Below are 13,664 nucleotides of genomic sequence, written 5' to 3'. Positions count from 1 at the left end.
AACTCGTTTCTAAATCAAAACAACTAGGGAGTATAAATAAATCTAAATATTCAATTTCTTAATATCCTTATTTGCTTGAATAATATTTTTAAAATCATACTTACCACATGCAATTGACAGGTAAACTTGAGAATCTGGTGTCTGGTGTAGGATGCGAAATGGAGCTACTTTAGCAGTAGAGTCTAAGACTGAATCAAGAGTCCCAACCAGAAGCCCTGTTGTAATAAAGAGACTATTGAAATAAGGATTTGACAAGACATAAAATCAATATCACTTCATATGACAAACCACCAAAGGATTAATTTTTTTTAAATTTCTAGTCCAAGGTTTCCTTATATTTTTCTTAAAGAAAAAATATATTTGGGATGAAGAGATTACAGGGTTCTGATGTGAGTTGTGCTTGAGAAAATTATATTGCAATAAAAAAGAAAGTCAGGTTCAATTGTCCAAATGTCATGATATATTTGCAGCACTTATATACCTCCTTTACAAGGCTGTGTATATAGCAGATAAGAATGTAGATTTTGGTACCAGAGACTACCTGAGTTTGAATCCTGGCTCTGTTACTTACTTGTGTCAATTGAGCCAGTTGTATTACCTTTTCATCATTCCCATTTATAAAATAAAGGGGTTAAAATAGAACTTAACACAAAAGGTTGTTGTAAAGATGAAATGAGTTATTACTACATATAAAACACTTAGAACAATCCTCAGCACATAGTAAAACACTTAACGTTAGCTAATTCTATTATTATATAAGAAAATCCTGGATATTTAAAAAAGATAAAACCTTGATTAATTAAAATGCTTAGGTAAAGGTATTTTCTTTTTAACAATTCTTTTTTCCTCAATTTGGAATTCAAGGCTTTTGATCAATTCGTTCCAATTTAATTATTCCTACTCCTCCCTAGAACAAAGTTTGCTGTTTTCTTAACAATCAATCAATTTCTCCTTTAGGGTCTTTGCTAAGCGATTCTCTTTTTACCTAGAAATGCTAATGCAAGTCATCTAGCTCAGTCCAGCTAGTCCAAATTCTACATTTTCTTCAAGATCCACTTCCCCTATGAAATCCTCACTGGCAACCCTAAGCAATAATGCCTTCCTTTTTCTCTGATTACTTATAGCACTTAAAAGTCTATACGACACAACCTAGCATTTTGATTATTAGGCTAGTTATTACAACTACTTTCTAAGCGCTTCATACATATTAATCTTGTCTCCTCTACATTATTAGTTCTCAGAGGAGAACAAACATGCCTTCTACTTGTGGGTTTGTATCCCTAACTTTCAACATATTGCTGGCACAATAGGAGCAAAATTTGTTGACTTAACTATATCAATGAGATGGCTGAAATATATATCTACCTTCCTTTTCTGGAAGCTTTGATTAGTTGAGTGTTGGTTTTGCTTTTTGAGGCATTTCTCTTTAATTTAGAATACAGATTTTTGAGGAAAAAATTGAATCAATTATAAACCAGGTTTTTGGCTATTTTCCCATCTTTACCCACTTAAAAGAAGTTAAGATTTCAAGCAAGCTTTGCATGAAAATATAGGTAGGTTGGCAGATGTGAGTTAGGAAGTTATTATAAGCATAGAGGGAGGTAAATTAGATGAGTAGGAGATAGAACAAAGAAATAAAGAGAAATTTCATTCACCTGAAAGGAAACGTAGGCGAGTGGATGTAGGAATCAGTAAAAAGTAAAAATAGGAGTCACAAATGCAGCATATTATCAATTAGCAATCTGACAGAGGGTTTTGATAGTAGGGATAAAATGTCGAGAAAGAAGATTTTGGCAATGGCAACGTGTGCAGATTATTGAGAAAAGAAGTTGTCTGATATGGGGGCCGGCCTAGTGGCGCAGCGGTTAAGTGCGCACGTTCTGCTTCTCAGTGACCGGGCATTCGCCAGTTCGGATCCCGGGTGCGGACATGGCACCGCTTGGCAAAAGCCATGCTGTGGTAGGTGTCCCATGTATAAAGTAGAGGAAGATGGGCATGGATGTTAGCTCACGGCCAGTCTTCCTCAGGAAAAAGATGAGGACTGGGAGTAGTTAGCTCAGGGCTCATCTTCCTCAAAAAAAGAAAAAAGTTATCTGATATGAAAAAAGTTACAGTATGAATAGAAGACTTTAAGAAATAGAAATAAGAAAATCCAGACAAATATTATGAAAGAGGAGGTACTTAGGAAGAGAGAATAGGAATGAAGAGGAGAGACAGAGGAAGTAATTATATTTCAACTAATAATGAATTACTAGGGGTTTTGGAGATAAAAGTAAAAATAATTCTATCATTTTCAGTATGAAGAAGTGACTGAGAAATTGGAGATCTGTCTAAGAGATCAAGGATAAAAAGTAAAAGCGGAAGTTGTCCAAAGATAAAGAAAGAAAAGTGAGAGCTACACATATGCAGATAGCCTCTTCAGAGCAATGTGACTGAAATTATCCAGGAAATGGAAAAAAGGAAAATGTTCTCAGTTTGAAGACAAGAAAGTAAAAATACTCAAAGATAAAAGAGTGGTAGTAAAAGACAACCAAAAGAGGTAACTATCTTCAGGTTGAAAAAACGGATTCAAGTATATGAACATCTATGTATATAAATATAGATATAATAATGACAAAATTATCAAAATAAATAAATTATAACTGCAAAAATAGCATTTATTAAACACAGCACTGTTTTAGCTCCTAGATTTGCCTTCCAAAAATTTAAATTCTAAAATAGATTTCAAAAAAGTAATTTTAAATTTGAGAGGAAAATCATTTATTTCACCTTTACCACACTTCAAATAAAACTAGCTCAAATTCTATTTCCTTATTTACATACACTAAAAAAAGCAGTATTAGAAGAACTCAAGAAAGAACCAAGAGGTAAAGAAAAGTTTGGCTCAGCTGAAAGATAACAGTGGTAGTGTGGATGTGTGAGGAGGCAGAAGAAAGGACAGGCCACAGATAATCATTCCTGAGTAACATAATAACAATTAGTTCTCTGATAGAAAATTTTGAGGCTGGGGACAAAGTGGTCAAAATCACTGACAAGAAGGTCATTTTTTTGCAGCAGAAATGTTTGCAAGATTCTAAGTGCCTTACACTATATAGAAAGGAAATTGTTCAGTTTTTCAGTGCATTAAATCAGGCAGTTAGTATAAAACTATGCAACAAATAATTTGGAAGCTAGCGCTAGAATACATTTCCAGTTGCTGGGGGAACTCTTCCAGCTCATTAAGCTATAATCATCATCAAGTCGCTGCAAGTCATTCAGGAATCAATATGTGCCAATGTCTGGGTTCTAAAAGTACAAGAAAACAAGCAGATAACTGTGGGTTGCTTTTCCATATACACAGAGGTTTATCATCTGACAGCCTGAACATCCAAAGTCATGAATCAGCCTACACATGGGAAGTTCTACACTGTAGTAAATTGGGAAGAGAACAGATACTGCCAGCTGCATGACAGAACAAGAGATTTAAATATATCAAGAAATTCAAATCATCCTTTGAATGTCTATAACCAAGTAAGGTACCGATGTTCTACACCTGGTAAAGGTCTATGAGGTTTTGGTAGCATTCTGCCATATAAGTAACACCAAACTTCTTAAGAAAACTCACCACCATAACTGACATGAAGTACTTTTTATTAAATGGCATAGCAAGATAACAAAAAAGCAAAGTTCTATGATTTTTTTTAAAAATAGACAATTTGCAGGTAATGACTATTGTTCACCATTTTTTTTTTTTTTGGCTGAAGGGAGATAGAGTACCATTGACCTTAGAGATGAAAAATATCCTAACAGGTCATGTAGTCCAACCTTTAGAACATTCATCTACTCTAGTATCCCTGGTAGAAAGCCTAGCTTTTCCCTTTAAAACCCCAGTGAGTTTACTTCTCCCAAAGACAGCCTAGTGCATTGGTGGGAATTTCTATTAATTACAAAGGCCTTTCTAAAATATGAAAGGATTTATATATCCAAATGTCACAGTCGGGCTGGCTTCATGAGATTGTGACCTGTCCATAGGGCCCCATGCTCAAAAGGGCTCTGTGCTTGGTTTAATGCTCTGCTGTCACCGTCTTGAAATTCTTAATTCTTGAACAAAGAGCCTTGCATTTTCATTTTGTATTGGGCACCACAAATTAGGTAGCCGATCCTAGTTACAGCGGTTATCTCTGGGCAGTGGGTGATCATTATTTTCTTTATACAGATTTTCTGAAATTTTTATGAGTATTTTTAACCTTTAAGATAGAAAAATAAAGCTATTTCTTACACACTTAAAAAAAAAGAAAAAGGAAGATCTTTCCTAGGATAAATAAAATGCTACTTCCTTGCAACTTTGGGGCAATACAAAACATATACTCTATCCAACATGACGGGTCTTCAGATATTATGGGTTATAGCTATCGTCTGCTCTTGCTTATTCTTTTCTTCTCCTAGCTTAAAATATACCTAGCTCTTTCAAATGTTTGTTGCGTGAGATTGTCTGTGCCTCTTATTATTTCTTTTACTATTCTCTTAACATAAAAGTCTTTTATAAAATGTCATTCAAACCTGAAGACCACATATAATCTGAACAAATGCAGGGTTTTTTGCTTGTTTGTTTTTGCTTTTTCTCCCCAAAGTCCCCCAGTACATAGTGGTATATTTTAGTTGTGGGTCCTTCTAGTTGTGGAATGTGGGACGCCGCCTCAACGTGGCCTGAGGAGTGACACTATGTCCGTGCCCAGGATCTGAACCAGCAAAACCATGGGCTGCAGAAGCGGAGCACCCGAACTCAACCAATCCGTCACGGGGCTGGCCCCCTGGAGGGTTTTTTAATATTGTGGGCTCCATGGTTCTATTAACGCAGTCTAAGATCACACATTTTAGCCACTATGTCATATTATCATACCAAGCTTGTGATCAACTAACCTACTTTTATCTCTTTCACAAATATTAGCACCAACCTAGGTATTCTCCATCCTGTATAGCTGATTTATTTAAAAACCTAAATCCAGTTTACATTTACCCACGTTAAATTTTATCTCATTGATTTCAACTGAGCATTCTAACTTTCCCAGATCTTTCTGAATCTTGATTTTTATCTTCTATGATAGTGATTCTCAACCCAAACTGCAAATTTGAATCATTTGGAAGAGTTACTGAAACTACTCAAGATTAAGTTTCAAAACTACTAAAGCCCAGGGGCCGGCCCGTGGCCGAGTGGTTAGGTTTGTGAGTTCCGCTTCAGCAGCCCAGGGTTTTGCCAGTTGGAATCCTGGGCGCAGACATGGTACCACTGGTCAGGCCATGCTGAGGTGGCGTCCCACATGCCACAACTAGAAGGACCCACAACTAAAAATATACAACCATATACACGGAGGGCTTTGGGGAGAAAAAGGAAAAAAAAACTTAAAAAAAAAAAAACCCCAAAACACAAAACTACTAAAACCCAGAAATTCTAATTTATCTGGGTAGGGCCTGGGTACTCTATTTTTTTCCTTAACTTTGTATTAAAAAATTTTTCAAACATACGAACAAAATAAAGAGAATAATATTTTGAAACTTCTATGTGCCCATCACCTAACTTTAATAATTATCAACGTTTTGTCAATTTTCTGTCATTTATCCCTCCTGGAGTATTTTAAAGTAAATCCCAGATATTATTTTGCCCATAAATACTCCAGTGTCATTTAGTTTATTTTAAAAGGTTCTCAGTTGAATATAGCATGCAGCCAGTATGGAGAAAACTGATCTATGCTATTAATTGTCCCTTTCAACTTACAGACACTCGCAAATTTGGTAAACATTCCTTTTTTTGTATTAGGTAAATGATAATGACAAACAGGCAAGACCAAGGGCTGAGTAGTGGAGGAGAGACCATTAAAACAGCCACAGCTTGAAGGTGGTACTCATTATCAAAGTGTTGGTTTAGTACACTTCAGTTTGACAAGTGGCTCTTTCTGCTTGTAAACTAGATTGAGTGCACTGTGTAAGGCAACACTGCTCTAGCTGCAGAAGAGTCATTTAAATGAACTTCCTAATTACAAACAAGGTTTATTTCCATTCTAAGTAAAATGTTCGAGTATAAATTTTGGCCATAGAAATGACTGCTGGAACGTTACAGTAGATTCTGTATCTTGTCATAAGCTGCCATGTTTATACAGTCAAACAAACACACCTTTACTGAATTTTTTATAATCTCAACTTCCTTAAATGTTAATAAACAAACTAATTAGTAAAACGCCAAAACACTTAGCAGGAAATACACTCAAATAGGAGAAAGTAGTGTTTTCAATAAAGGTTGTGGGTTTTCCTGATTCTATTGCTTTTGCTACCAGATCTAAGTCCTTAAAACAGGACTGGGAAAGCTGCCAACTTTAAGAGTTTTGGAAAACAGTTAATAAAAATGATTCTTCTTTTGTCCTGTTTTCCCTCTCCCTGCACTCTTTTAAAGACATTTACGAAAACTGGATATATGTAAGAACTCATTTCCTTCCCTAACTGAAATCTTAGTTCATTAAAGGTTTTAGAGTTTTTTTAGGGAAGTAACTGATGCCACAAATGGCAGATTACAATGTCATGTGGGAAAAAAAATACGTGAATTATCAATCAAACGCACCTACATTTCTAAAGATTAAAACATAAGGAAACATGAGAATTGTTACCATCTTTATTTACAGCACCTTCTTACACTTCAAGACTTATATATCAATGTATAAAAAGAGTGGCCCTCAGAAACTTAAAGAAAATACAACATCTGAATTCCTAGATGCAAAGCAACAAGCAAATGTGGCAGCAAATGAATCAACTCATATACAGCACAGTACTTTAAGAATATTATTTAAAAGAACTGAAGCTGGCCATTATTCTGCTTAGTTTAAAACAAGAGGACAACTAATATAATGATAAAAATCAACAAATGTGATTATCCCTTCTTTTATAAACCTTCACTTTTTTATACTGGATTAAGGGAGAAAAAAACAAGACCACGTAGGCTGGAGTTGAAAGAGCAGTGGAGACAAAAAACAAAGGTTTAATTTTCAGTTCCCTTTAATTCTCTATTCTCAGGTTTTCCTCTTCTATAGATGAGGACATTGCTCTTCAACAACTTTTTCTAGTTGCTAAGGGCACTGTATCTTCAGTCTCATATTTTCAACCACAAACAAATGAATCTGGAATTCTTGCTGTGTCCCCAACAACTGCCATCTTTTGCTTTTGCACCATCATATTATTCCTCCCACTTAGAATGTCCTCCCATTTCTCTTTACCAAACTATATTCCAGATATTGTTAGGGCTCATAGTTGGCTGATTTAATTAAAAAACAATCCAAACTGGTTCTTGGCAAGATGCTTCACAGATGTCACATTGGAATGAATTCTGCCACCAGAATATCACCTATTGTTATTAATCACCACTTTTAGGAAATCTTTGTATCATTTAACAAGACATCTGAGAAGCATACTTTACACCAGAGCTCGCCTTGGAAAACTGATTTGGGGGTTTCAAATACCCCTCATTCATGACTATAAACCACCAAAACCAGGCTGATATTATTACTGATTACCAAACCAGGCTGATATTATTACTGATTACCCCAGTAATTATATATTTGTTTGCTTGCTTGTTTATTATTTGTCTGTCCCACCAGATTATAAACTCTGCGAGGGTAGGAACTATTTCTGTTTTTTTTCTTTTTTTTTTGAGGAAGATTAGCCCTGAACTAACATCTGCCACCAATCCTCCTCTTTTTGCTGAGGAAGACTGGTCCTGAGCTAACATCCATGCCCATCTTCCACTTCTTTCTATGTGGGATACCTTTCACAGCATGGTTTGACAAGCGTTGCCATGTCCGTACCCAGGATCGGGAACCAGCAAACCCCGGGCCGCCAAAGCGGAATGTGTGTACTTAACCGCTGTGCCACCAGGCCAGGCCCAGAACTATTTCTGTATTATTCACTACTCTATATCCAAGACTCATGACAGTAGCCAGCTATGACCCCATTTCTCTGCTTCCCTTCACAGCAAAATTCCTAGAAAGAAATACATATATTCACTCTACCAGCAAATATCTGCTTGGCTCATATACTCTAGTCCCTCTGGTCTCTGCTCATAGGTCACCTTAAACAGGCCTTCCCAGACCAAAATTATCTAAAATACTAACCCCTGCCCCTATCACTATACCTCACTTTCTTTTTCTTCATATCACTTGTCACCACCAGCTATATAATATATTATTTATTTGCTATCCTCAACTAGAATATTAGCCCCATGACAATAGGGATTTTGTTTTATTTACTGCTGTTGTCTCCAGCACCTAAAACAGTGCTTGGTTTTTAGAAGGCATTTGGTAAATATCTGTTGAATGAATGTATCCTGTACATCACATTTACGATTGACTCTTACCTTTTATGCTTATATAGCAGCAGCAAAACGTGGAAAAATGGGCAAATTTTCTAACACAAAGCTAATATAAAATCCATGTCATAGCTGTACAGCAACATGGTAAACATTATAGTGCCCTTTATTTTATTAGTAATTTTTAGCTTAACTTATATCCATAGTCCTTCCACAACCGTCCACCAGAAGCATGGGCTTTCACCAGCTGAATCATTATTTTTTCTTCAAGTATTATGTTTTGAAAAATATAACTAAGGGAACTAAAGTTACATGTAGTCTTCGATATCACTCAGTAAGACAAGTGATGCTTCTATCTGTCGAAGCACTGTTTGAGAACTTCTAGGTTTGGGGCAATCATAGATAAAAAAGAAACGCTCTCATCACATTTTATTCCAATACTTGTACCTCATCCTGATTATAAATCATAAATGCATAATCTCTATCATACCAAAATTCTTGAATGAATAACTATCAACGTTTTGCTTTTGCTGTGATATCATTGCATACTGGACGTATTCAATGTTACTACTCCAAATCTATTTCCATATACATGGGAAAAGTAATAACTAGGGAAAATGGCACAAATATAGATCCTCCTTTGGTCTTCAGGTACAGAAAATGGCACTTACCATCCTCCTACATTAATAGACAAATGAGCATCAAATGTTCATACTGTTGCTCACAGGTTTCAAAATTAATTTGACTCACATAACAATGCCATGAGGTAGGGAAGATAAGTTTTGTTCCCACTTTACAGATGAGAAAACAAAGCCGTTATAAAATAATCACAGCTAAATAGAGACATAAAAATATTAAAGAGTCAGGGAAGATAAAAGAAGCAGGGTTAATGGGGTAAGTAGAATCACTGGACTTGGTGGGACATTCACGTATTTGTGGATGTTGGTTTGTAGCTGACTTATAAACAAAATCCCATAGGGTCACCCCTGGGGAGGGAAAATTACACTGTGCTCCGTTCCCTCCCTGGAACATTTTGATTCATGTGAAATTAGGGAAAAAGGTACCTTTAAACATCTCTGACTAAGAAAGGACAGCTTTTTAGGAGGTTCTGAAAAACAAAAGTCAGTAAGTGTCATCACTTTTTAGTCTTGTGTTTTTCATTAGAATGAAATCTACTTGATAGCAAATATTAGTTTCTTACTTACATTAGAAATCTCCAATATCTTAACCAAAAAAACCCTCTTTGCACACATCTACATCATAACTACTTTAACTTAACTCTTGAAGACTGAGGATTCATGACCCTAAGGCGAACTGGAGTAGCAGTTTCCAGCCTATGCTTAAGGAAGGAAACACCCCAGTAGCAAGCAGGGAGGGGAAAGGGAGAGAGAGCAGTGTATCAATAGGTATCTAAAAAAAGGTCTGAAGCTTATAGGTATGCAGTCAATAATCCTTCCACTACCACCAAGAAAAAGTGGTGGCACTAACCATCCTTCATATCTCAAAACCTCCTACAAAGCTGTCCTTTCTCATTCAAAGAGATCTTTAAAGGTACTTTTTTACTTGATTTCACATGGATCAAAATATTCCAGGGAGGGAAGTAGGAGGGGATCCCACATTGTGATTTGCCCTCCCTTGGGATTTATTAATTTACTGTCTGTGTGTTCGTGTGTGTGTGTGTGTGTGTGTGTGTAGAGGGGTTGATCTTTTCTTATCTAAAATGAAATGGCATGGCCACCCTTTGGGCACCCCGGCCCCAGTAATGAGGTACTTGGGAGGCCAAAATTTTATCAGATGGTTCCTTTGTAAGCATGGAATGAAGGAATAGTTTGCTAAGAAAAACTTAATGAGAACATTTTCAGAGTTGGGCTCCTTGAGTTCAGGGTGGAGAACAAGAATAGAAAAGCCTTACATATTTGAGGGATGGTCACTAAGAAGTTTTTTAAAAGGCTACCTTACTGTTTATTAGGTAGGTGTTTAATTATGACAAATTGTTTACGCGGTGATTTGTTAAGTTTATATAAATATCATAAAACATTTTGAAGTGGAAAGCTCATTTCAAATGTTATCATGTTCTAGTTTTTACAGATGCTTTAATTTCAAAGTAATGCTGCCAAGATGAGAGGGAAGATAAGGAAACAGAATGTCTAAAACTCCTCCATTTTAATAAGCTTTATGTCTTAGTCTTTGTTCTACATCACAAAAACAAGGGCTACTGAGGGAGACTATCAATCCAACACACAGCAACTTGCTTACAGTATTCAGATATGGGAAATTCAAGAGTAAAATACGCATAACAAACTATCTAAATTAAAGCTTCCTGACTGGCAGATCCTCCTAAGTCCCACAACCCAGAGTACTCAATAGGATGTAGCCCCATAGTTCCACTTATGTAGTAGCTCCCATCTGCCAAGCAGAGCAAATTGTTGATTTGTGCTTAATAAGCCAAATATGCCTGAATTATTTTTAACTACATAAAACCAGGTACTAAATTTAGCTGCCACAGAAAAGTCATTTTATCAGCCAGGAGGAACAAGGGATAATGTAAAGGAACTGCAAAAATTCAGAAGGAGGAATTACTTCTCTAAATGAAAGAAAATCACTTTATCTGTAAAAAAAAATCTTACATATAATAAAAATGTCCACAAGATAGTTCACCCTGCTATAAACTAGGACAATTAAAGTTAGGCAAACAGTAAGTAATCTACCAAATTTCCACCACAAGTGTTTCAGAAATTTAGAAACGGACCTCAGAATTCTAACTTCCAAACTAGGCTTCTGATATAAACATCCTAGAGTTCTCTGTTGCTCAAATTCCATTATTAGAAAAAAGAGAGAGCCAAGTAACTTCACCAAGTCCACAGAGAAAGTCATTACATTGCTGGTAGTTATTGCCAATTATCACAGGGCAAAAAAATGAAATCTTAAAGAAGTACAACTATTAACATTTCTAGATGGTCATTATCTTTTCTTTATTAAACAAAATATGTAAACAACTCTTTTAAAGGGGTAGCACACAACATCGGATTTTAGCAAACCAAATGGGCAAAGGCAAGCTTATGCTGGCACACAAACTCCTGTGAGAGCTAATGCAAATGTGGATTAGTGGCGAAGCACAGCAAAGCTCTTGACTTCACCATTTTAAATAAGAATACAGTAATTGAGCAGCCATGAAAATCAGCACACACTTCTGCTCCGGACCAAAAAAACCACACCAAACCTTAAAAAAAGTCTCTTTGCTCCTTTCTGATTCAGTTTGTTTAATTTACATAAAATACAGTGCCAGCTCTCATGTGGTAATTTCAAGCATCTGACAGGTAAAACAATCATGCAGAGAACAAATTGACCACAAAAATGGGGCTACAGCTATTCTCAACATACATGTGTGGTAGAAATCTTGGTTCATTTCTTCAGACAAATTTCTTATTCCAGAGACATGGGGAAGAGTAAATGGGAGTGGGAAGGATAGAGATAAGAAACTGGTGCAACTGGTCCATGCTTTAAGAAAGTTTACCAAATGAAAAACAAGACACAGAAAACAAGGAATGATTATTTACAGGAAATTAGCAACAAGTAAAAATCCACTTAATACTACATTACAGTGATTTGATTCTCAAGAATCTGATTTACCTATTACTTTTCAGGAATACAATGGTACAAAATGAAATACACTTCTTTGGTTAATGTAGGCAGGAACATCAGAAAAATTTTGGTCAAGTAAAATTATGGGGAACCAAAATATTATGCTGTAACACAGGGCTATAAGATCTATTTTAAATATATTCTGACCTAGTCTCAGTAGACGCAAGAGGGTAAATTACATCACTGGGTAATTGTGAATATTGATTCTCAAATTTTAATCTGGAAAATATATGCATCTATTAAGTGGAAAGACTCCTTTGAAAAATAACACTTGTAATTTTTAAAAATCAGAAAATGGCAAAATGTCAAGTATAACGGGGCAATTTTTGTTGCCGTATTTTCAAGAGGCTCTTTTTAGAAGCTGGATCAGACAAATAGGTCTTGCAAGATTTAAAAAATACACATCCTGTAGAATGTCAAAATTCTTTCCACTCTGGGGGTGGCTTACAAAAAGGAAATAGTACATGTTTATCACCTTCTTAACAACATATAGGGATTTGGCATCTACTATGATGTGAGGTAGACATCATTTTACAGAAGAGGAAAAGCAATGTCATCTCCATGAATCTTTACCAAAACCTTCAGTTATTTGGTTATAATTATAATTTGCCTGGTTTACTGGTTACTTCCCCCTAACCTCACCCTCTCTCCCTTATCCAGATAATGAGCACTTCAAAGGCAGAGAACTTAATTTTAATTGTCTTTGTACCCTAGCAGTTCATGTGGCACACAGTAAGTGCTTAAGGTTGAGTAAACGAAAGAATTTGTCGAAATGTCATTCAAAAGAGGAGGATGAGACTAAAATGCAGGGTTTTGGCCTCTTCCCACTATATCATGCTGCCTAAATTAAGCCTAGTCGACCAGTCCAAGACCACAGTAACAAACTAGAAATTGTCAGGTAGAAGAGCTCTGGTCTCCACAACGTCCCAAAGTTTGAATGTCCTGCTCGAGACGAGTGGTCTCAAAGTACAATTCTTTGGAGGCTTTAAACACTTGAGCAAGGAACACTTGATTTGTAAATCAAAGAATTGAAGGCAGGATGGATTCAGCGGGAAGACTTCAACTTCCGTTTGTTTAATTGGTTTGCTTACAATCATGGCTTTGAAAGAAAGGGCAGCGCCAAACACTCGAGAGAAATGAATTACGACGGTTACTTTGAGAAGGGATCCTCAGGATTGAGAATTTGGAGACGTAGTAAAAGACGCTCAAGTGGGGAGAGGTCGGCAAATCTGAGACCTACCCCTCGCCCTCCTTCACCCCCGGGCGCCCCTCCCCCGCAATCTCCCATTTGAAGCCCATCCCTCAGGATGTGATTGGGGATCCTCCCGGTCTCCTCGCCATCCTCCCCGCCCCCCACAGACACGCTTACACTCCCCAGGGTGGCGATCACCGACAGGGGGGTCTGTGAAAAAAGTTCAGTACCCAACTGCGAACTGGCCTCTGTTACCAGCCCAAACGCGACCTGTCTAGGTCTAACACTCGTCATCAGCCCCCTCCCCCATGGGAAGCGACAGGGCAGGTGCTTTGCCTCAGAAGAACCCCTCCTTTGCCTCAGATTCTTCCTCTGCCTCGGAAACAACCCCTCCTCCCCTTTCCCGTCCCACCCAAAGAGCAACAGCTCGTCCAGGGAGGCAGTCTCCTGAGTCGGGGAGGGAGGGCAACCGAAAGGTGGCGGCGGGAGAACCCCAGCCCCTCC

The 13,664-nt window shown here is 37.0% G+C and overlaps 1 protein-coding gene across 2 annotated transcripts in view; it reads right to left on the bottom strand.

The window, feature by feature from the left end:
- The window catches only part of TBC1D8B (TBC1 domain family member 8B), a 67,602-nt gene that overhangs the window by 53,540 nt on the left and 398 nt on the right, over window positions 1–13,664 (bottom strand). For both annotated transcript variants that reach the window (XM_014854654.3, XM_014854655.3), the window contains exon 2: window positions 105–215. In XM_014854654.3, coding sequence (XP_014710140.3) covers window positions 105–215 — 111 coding nt within the window. The remainder of the gene's footprint in view (window positions 1–104; window positions 216–13,664) is intronic.

The sequence above is a fragment of the Equus asinus genome, chromosome X (genome assembly GCF_041296235.1).
Source record: "Equus asinus isolate D_3611 breed Donkey chromosome X, EquAss-T2T_v2, whole genome shotgun sequence".
Lineage (NCBI taxonomy): Eukaryota > Metazoa > Chordata > Mammalia > Perissodactyla > Equidae > Equus > Equus asinus.
This window is presented reverse-complemented; position numbering and strand designations above follow the sequence as displayed.